The 8204-nt window shown below is 42.7% G+C and overlaps 1 protein-coding gene across 1 annotated transcript; it reads left to right on the plus strand.

The window, feature by feature from the left end:
- The first annotated feature begins 4104 nt into the window (after positions 1-4104).
- LOC145350690 (putative G-protein coupled receptor 139) lies at positions 4105-6505 on the plus strand. Its single transcript, XM_080199901.1, has 2 exons — positions 4105-4183; positions 5577-6505. Exons 1-2 carry the CDS (start codon positions 4105-4107, stop codon positions 6503-6505), a joined length of 1008 nt encoding a protein of 335 aa, XP_080056027.1.
- Positions 6506-8204: the final 1699 nt, after the last annotated feature.

The following is an 8204-nucleotide window of genomic DNA, read 5'->3' on the forward strand; positions in this document are numbered from 1 at the left end:
GAGAATCCAGCCAGACGGATGTAAAAGGCAAACACATCAGTCTGAAGTTGAGCTCCTCTATAACTGTTGATTCCTCAGTTACAGTAACCACCAGTTGCTCAGATCCCTCGTTTCCAACCAGAATCCAGGTAACCAATCCTGGCAACTTGGAATGCATGGGAGGGGCCATCTATTGATCCCCTGTATCGCTCATTGCTCTCCCCCTCAGATGTGTTTCTTGTGATGACAGTCTTGTAACTCCACGATATGGGAGACCATTCCTGTTCTCTCCACAATCTTACCTACCACACAAGCCGGTCCTGCTGCAAATTTTCTGACCATGACTGAATCCTCAACCCAGAACACTTCTGTCTGTTTTCCTTGAATTGTGATTTCCTCTCTGAGAAGCTTGCCAACCCGCACCCTCCCCACCAAATCTGGGAATATCATGTCCGATTGTCGCTTAAGCTGCATCCCATGAGTAGCTCAGCTGATGTGAACGCTGTAGTCGTATTTGGCATGGTGTTAAAAGACAACAAAAAGCTGGCTGTACGTAGAGGAAGAGACTGATTGAGTTGTGTCTTCATCAATGACTTGAACATTTCTACTTTACGCTCCACTAGTCCATTTGAGACTCAGTGGTGAGGTGCTGACCGAACATGGAGGTTGATAAATTTGATTGATAAGTTTTTGGAAATACTATGCTGTGAATGTTGTGCAGTTGTCTAACACATCACACTTCCATGTGCCATGAATGGCAAAAACTTTCCTTAATTTGACAAAGGTGGCAGTGTTTATTGTGGACTTCATCAACTTCACATTAAACCACTTAGAGTGTGCATCTACTCTTATAAGAAACTTGTGACCCATTAATAATCCAGCAAAGTTGATATGTCTCCTTGCCCAGGGTCTATCAGGCCACTCCCATGGATTCCGTTTCACCAGCGGTAGCAGCAAGCCCATTGAGCTTCACAATTTGGGTGTTGACTAAACATCCTTTCTATTTCCTTATCAATACCCAACCACCAGACATAACCTCTGGCTTAGACCTTTGTCTTGCATTGTCCTGGATGTGAGTGGTGTTGTTCCTGTAATAAAAGTCATCTCTCCTGGGGTGGGACTGTAACTCTAGCCCACAACAGTAAACGCTCGATCGATTTCCATCATTTTCTGGTTGGTGGTTTGAACAACTCTGACTTCTCATACAGCCACCTTTACATGACCACTTTTTTTACCTTTCTACAATACAGGGTCTCTTTCTGTCCACATCTGTATGTGTTTGCAGAGACTGGCAAAGTCTGTACTAGATCGAGTTCTATCTGTTTGGGACTGGTGGTGATGCTACTATCTGTGGCGAGGGCAATTGGCTGAGTGATATCTGTGTTCCAGGGTGATGCTGAAATGTATAACTGTACACTGCTAACAAGACAGCCCATGTCTGCAGCCTTGAAGAGGCAGTTGGTGGTTCTTGATTATCTTTTCTGAATTGACGTAACAATGGCTTGTGGTTGGAAATTATAACATGTCTCATAAGTATACTGATGAAATGCTTTGATTGCACAGATGACCAACAAACTTTCTTTATCTTTCTTGGAAGACTTTTATTCTGAATCTGACAATGTTTTAGAAGCAAAGGCAAGGCCCTTCCGTTACAACAGGCACTGGGTGGGACACACGGTGGTGCATTGCAGGTTATTACCAAAGCTTTAGTTGGATTGAAGAACATGAACAAAGCATATGACTGCAGAACAAAGGCTTTCCCACCTCCATCGTTGATGTTTCTTTAACTTTGGTGGACATTTTTGAAAAAAATCTACCATAGTAGTTCACCATGCCCAGAAATGACTTCAACTCTGATATGCCTCTGGCTGTTGAACCTCCTTAATGGCCTTAATTTTCCGTTCTGAAGGATATAGCCCTTTGCATCTACCATAAAACCCAAATATGTAACTTCCTCTGCTTGGAACATACATTTCTCCCATTTCAACCTAACCCCTGCTTATTTAAAGTTTCTCAATACTTCTTCCAAATTTGATCTGTGTTTTTCAGGTGAGGTTCCTGTAACTAATACGTCACCAAGATAAACCACTAAATTAGAGATGCCTTGGAATTAGCTCTCCAATGTACACTTGGAAATGCTGGAAGCTGTTGAGTTTCTAATAAGTAACAGTCTGTACTGGTACAAATCCTTGTGGGTGCTGATAGTAGGTAGCCTTTGTGAATCTTCATCCAGCTCCAGATGCTGATGGGTGTGACTGAGGCCTAATCTGGTATATTTTAACCCTCCGACTAGTTTGGCCTCTCTACTCACCATGTTATACAGATCACTGGCCAGCAGGGCTCAGGTGTGGACCATCCCAACATTACAGCTCCCACTTTCCCCGGGGGGTGGTGGAGTGGGAGGGGGGGTGGTGGAATCTGGTTTTGATGCTGCCAGGTGGGGAGCTACAAAGAGGAGCTACAATCTAAGAGGGGTGGGGTGCCTCATTGTACAAAAAGGTCCCTAACGAGTACACCCCACCCTGTGGCTCCCCACCCTTTAGCCAATTATAATGGATGAATGGTCTTCCCATTCCATCTGAATCCCACTGCCCAGAGAATAATGGCAGTGGAGGTGGACTGAGCTCTTTAAATGGTCATTAATTGGTCTTGGATAATGATGCAGAGTCATTGTGAAGATGAAGTCCGATCTTCACATTGAGGATATCACTCATCATATTGTGTGGTTCTACCACTGTAAGAAATGTGATAGATTCCAACAGTGGGTATCTATGGGACACTGTGGGCCATCAGTAGCAGCAACATTTTACTCAACCACAATCTGTAATGTCACTGCCCCACATTTCCTCTACTCTACCATTACCACCAAACCAGGGGATCAACCTTGGTTCAATGAAGAGAGCAGGTGGGAATGCTAGGAGGAACACCAAAAATGATTTGTCAACCTGGTGAAGCTACAACACAGGATTAATTGCAGGCTGGCCTAATGGTTGAAGCAGTATGAGATCGACGGAGCTAAGTGATCCCACAAATAATGGATCAAATCTCAGTTCTGCAGTCCTGACGCATCCAGTCATGTTTGGTGGTGGACAGTTAAACAACTGACAAGAAGAGAAGGCTCCACAAATATTCCATCCTCAATGATGGGGGAGCCCAAATCAGTGCAAAAGACAAGACTGAAATATTTCCAACAATCTTCAGCCAGAAGTCCAATTGGATGATCCATCTCAACCTCTTCATATGGTCCCTATCATCGCAGATAATCTGTTGCCAATTTTATTCACTTATCACGACATCAATAATTTGCACAGTTAATGATCAGAAGTGTTTGACTGGACAATGTGGAGGGAACTTTAATCCCAGTTTAACCTGTGTGGTAACTAACTAGTCAACATATTTCACAGTGAATGTGGGAATGCTCCTATGTTATTGCAGGTGAAGATTTTTGTGCTCCAAATGTGTTAGGCTTCTGCGTAATTTCTTGACTGCATCTACTGAATAACATCGCTGTGTTCAGAAACATGAATGATCCTTCCATCATTTCAGGCTGGAGAAATTAATTTTGACTCCCTGGTGTATTGGTGATCACTGATTGCCAAGTGTAGTGTAACTCAGCTGATTACTGAACAGTAACTTTTTAAAAATGATATCTTACAATTAAGCTGCATAACAGAATTGGAATTCCAGAACTTCCAATTTGCACGTCTCACAACAAAAAGATGTTTGGAGTTTTGTGGACCTCACTTTGTAGCTGTCAGCATACATTAAATTGAAATAAAAACAGAAAGTGCTGGATAAACTCAGCAGCTCTGGAATGTGGAGAGAAACAGAATTAACGTTTCCAGTCCAGATGAGTGTATCCAGCATTTTCTGTTTTTATTTCAGATTTCCCACATGTGCAGTATTTTGCTTTAACATTGTAACTTGACTTGGCTCTGGAACAAAATACTTGTCTAGGAAAGAGTTAAGTGAGTTTGTTTATTCAATGACTGTAAGTAATACAATTTACTCCTGAACCATTCTTTCACGTGAATGCTTTGTTCTGCTACATATTGGAGGTGCTGTTAAATGTGTCACTTCAAAGCATCTGTGGAACTTGGACAGGAGTTGTGTTTTTTCTCAAAGATGAGTGTGGCTCTGCTTTGGATAATTTATGATATACAAGTGTATTACTTTCCGATTCTTATTTTTATTGGTCTTCCTGGTAAGTCTTTACAAACATCCATTCTGTCACTAATATTGCTTTTCCTGTTCAGTCATGTTTCATCTTCAGTGCGTTAGATTTTCCAATAGCATCTGGGAGGCAAGATGACCCAGTGGTTAGCACTGCTACCTTACAGCGCCAGGGATCTAGGTTCAATTCCAGCATTGGGTAACATTGTGTAGTTTGCTCCAAAGCCTAGAGGTGCGTTGATTAAGTGGATTGGCCATAGTAAATACATGGGATTGCAGGAGGCTGGGCTTGGGTAAGATGTTCTTAATATTTTAACAATTTCTTGTGAATTTTAAGGTGTATTGTATGTTGGGAAATTCACGCTGTTTGCTTTAATGTATCTGCAGCTAAATCCAATCCTGACTTCAATCAATTCAACATTTTCTCTCAATTGACCTAATTTTGTTTCAGCCTTTCGGAGACAACGTCAACATTTTTTGCTTCTCTTTTCAAAATCCTTTATCCTTTTCTGACCTGCTGGCTCTCAATTCTGGCTTTGTGTTTTCCAATGTCTAGAATTAGTAATTTTCCTTTTCTGATTTTTTCTGATTGTAATATCTTACTGTGGTCTCTGTCCAGACATAAACTCACATTCCACTATCTCTTGCAGTATCTGGGCTGCTTGTGGAAGGCAGTGACATCTGGTGGGCAGCTGAATTATTATTATTCATCAAATGCAAGGGCAGGATTTATTGCCTATTATATAACCTGGGGTATATTCTGATTAATCTCCTCTGTACCTTTCCCAAGACCTTTTGTTTGGTTTTCTCGGCAAAGGTAAAATAAGACGCCCTTTAAGTGCCAGCAATAGGAGATTCACTAGACTGAGACCAGCGATGAGAGACTTCAGTGATGTGGAGAGACTGGAAAAACTGGGATTGTTCTCCTTGGAACACAGACCGTTAAGGGGAGAATTCATAGAGTTGTTCAAAGTTGGAGATGTGTTGATAGCTTTGCCCTCTCTGCACTTTTTCAACAGTTGAGTAGGTCGGAGGAAGATGCCGATTTAAGGCCATTGACAAGGAAAGAGAAGAAGAGAATTTTATTTTTTTGTCTGCAGTGTGTAATTCTCAGTTCGAATGCACAACCTCAAAGGGAGGTGGAAGCAGATTCCAAATTAACTTTCATTCGTAAATTGAATAATTACTGAAGGGAGCAGTTGCAAAGGCAAAGAGGAATAGCAGGAAAGTCAGACTAATTGGGTGGCTGTTTGTAAGTACACAACAGGCTGAATGGCCTCCTTCTCATTTCATTATCTCCTTTCTTTCCTGTAAAACCCCATTGCCATTAAATAATTTGGTTAAAGTTACAATTTATGCACAGGAATTTCTTCAGAGTGTTCTGAACCTGCTGTCTAATTTGTTCTTTTCTTCACCGGGCACAGTGAATGTGGTAACGCTTGTGATCTTATCCCGGGGAAAATGTGGTCTGTCCAGATGTGTCACCCACTACTTGATGGCGATGTCAGTGACAGACCTGCTGATTGTCATTCTAGATCTGATCATGAGGCGGCTCCCCATCATTTTCTATTTTCAGTTTCACTTTGTGTCCAAGCTGAAAGTGTGCAATATCCATGTTGTGTTGCTCTATGGCGTCACTGATTGTTCCGTCTGGTTCACTGTGGCTTTCACCATCGACCGATACGTGGCCATCTGCCGTCCGAAGCTGAAAGCCAAATACTGCACTAAGAAAAAGGCAGCTGTGATTATCGCTGTAGTGACAGCCATCTGCTGCTTGAAGAACATTTTCTGGTACTTCATCCTTGACAGTGGATACACCCGTCTCCCTTACTCATGGTTTTGCTACATAACAAACCAGGCTTTCTACACACCATTCTGGTCAGCCATTCAGTCTCTCCATCATGTCCTCACCCCAGGGCTCCCATTCTTTCTGATTCTATTGCTCAACTCTTTGACCATCAAAAACATCTTGGTGGCCAACAAAGCCCGTCGGAGAATCCGGGGTGCGAATGGTGTGGGAGGTCAGAAAGATTTGGAATTGGAGAGCCGGAAAAACTCTATTGTTTTGCTCTTTGTCATATCAGGTAATTTCATTTTGCTATGGACAGTCTTCATGGTGACTTCAATATATGTACGGATTGCTGTTGACAATTTCATTATTTCCTTTGCTACAAAATGCGCCCAGGAAATTGGTTTCATGTTGCAGCTCTTGAGCTGCTGCACAAACACCTTTATTTATGCTGTGACCCAGAGGAAGTTCAGAGAGGATTTGCAATATGTCTTGCAACGTCCAATCACTTGCATCACCAGACCAATCAAACATCAGGAAGAGACAAATAATCTCCAGCATTAGATACTGTGTGATTTAAAAAGCGAAATGTTTTCACAAGCACTTGATCTTATTTTATTTATTAGGCCAAGTTAATACTTAATTGATAGTAAAAAAGATCCATTGTACATTAATTGCATGGATACTTTAGCTCTGATGTTGAAATGATGATAAAATATCAAACACTCTCATGTAAATAATGCTACATTAATTAACTATTTTCTATCACACCGTTCATGCAGCAAAATAACCATTCATGCAATGTAAAGTAGGAGACAGCAAGATGAAAAGGTTTAAAGTGGGCATTCCAGAGCACAGCACCCTGACAGTGGATGGCATTCTCTGCAATGGTGAGGTGAAGGATGGACAAATAGAGGAATGTAGAACTTTCGAATCGTTGTCAGACTGGCGCTGTTTAGATTGGCAAGGACGAGGTTGTGGAGGAGTTAGAAAGCAAGGTGAGAGTTTTGTATTCAATGCTGGACCACAAGATGATACGGATCAGTGAGCACAAGTATTGACATAATTTTGAAAAATGCCGGGAGCCCGATCATCCAATCAGAGGCTGGTTTATCCATGCTTTTGGTTGCTGATACTCCGATGATCCAATCAGCAGCCAACACAGGGAGAAAGCAGCCTATGATTGGACAAACGAAATGTAGTCAGTTGCCAGGCAAGATTGGGTTATGGGTTGCAGCACTGGGGAACTCAGAGCAGCTACAACAAGCCCAGCTGGGAGATGATGGGATGTGGCCAGCTGGATCTTGGAGGCATCAAGCTGCCCTTACTATAATTTAATCTGAGGTGGGGGAGGAGGGCGTAGGGAAGAATGTGAGTAGACTTCTGGAATCCCCAGGTGGGTTTGTGGAGATCTCAGATGGGCCTGGGAAGGAACTTTTCACAGTGGACTTGGATAGGCCTCAAGCAAACCTGAGAAAGGTCTTTTGTCACATATCCATGAGGACACAGGGCCCTTGACACTGAGTTAGTGAGTGTGAGTAAGTGTGAGTGAGTGTTTTAATGAGTGAGTATGTGTATATGCGTGGGTGTGGGTGACAAACTGAGTAAATGAATGTGTGTGTGAGTGAGTGAATGGATGAGACAGAGCCTTTGTGAGGAGTCAGTGAGTGAATAAGTGAGAAATTGAATGAGTGAGTGAGTGAAGAAGTGAGTGAATGTTTGCGGATGACACGGGACCCTTGTGCGTGTGTATTTGAGTGAGTGAGTGAGAATGAGCGATTCAGTGTGAGTGAGTGTGTGTGAGAGTGATGTGTGTGTGTATGAGTGACTAGTGTGAATGAGTAGTGTGACTATGACTGAGTGAGTGAGTGAAAACGAGTGAGTGAGAGTGAGTGTTTGTGTGAGTGAGTGAGCGAATGAGTGGAGAGCATTAGTGTTGCAACTCAATGTCGAGGTTCATAACATTGGAGATTATTCTAATGGAAATGTAGGAAGTGCTTCACCCTATAGCCGGCAGTCCCTGTGCCATGTGATAACCTCAGGATCTTTATGTGTCTGGGAGGCCTGAGTTTGCAGGAATTGCCTCCAATAGATTGGAATCAAGCTGAGGATTCTGGGGTGAGATACAGCTGGGTTCATTCAGGGCAGGTGGGTGACTGAATATTCCCAGGTTTCCAGGATCTGTGCAGCCCTCAGCCAGTTAGAGGCCAGACTAGCAAGTGGCTGCTCACCCTGGAAGGGTAGAGAGGGGCAGGAATCCACT

The sequence above is a fragment of the Carcharhinus amblyrhynchos genome, chromosome 12, assembly GCF_965287045.1.
Source record: "Carcharhinus amblyrhynchos chromosome 12, sCarAmb.v2.hapA, whole genome shotgun sequence".
NCBI lineage: Eukaryota > Metazoa > Chordata > Chondrichthyes > Carcharhiniformes > Carcharhinidae > Carcharhinus > Carcharhinus amblyrhynchos.

Excerpts from the sequence above, each read along its gene's own strand:
- LOC145350690 (XM_080199901.1), top strand. The coding sequence starts at position 4,105 with ATGAGTGTGGCTCTGCTTTGGATAATTTATGATATACAAGTGTATTAC. Across the intron at positions 4,184-5,576 it reads TATTTTTATTGGTCTTCCTG|TGAATGTGGTAACGCTTGTG; the intron begins GTAAGTCTTTAC and ends CACCGGGCACAG.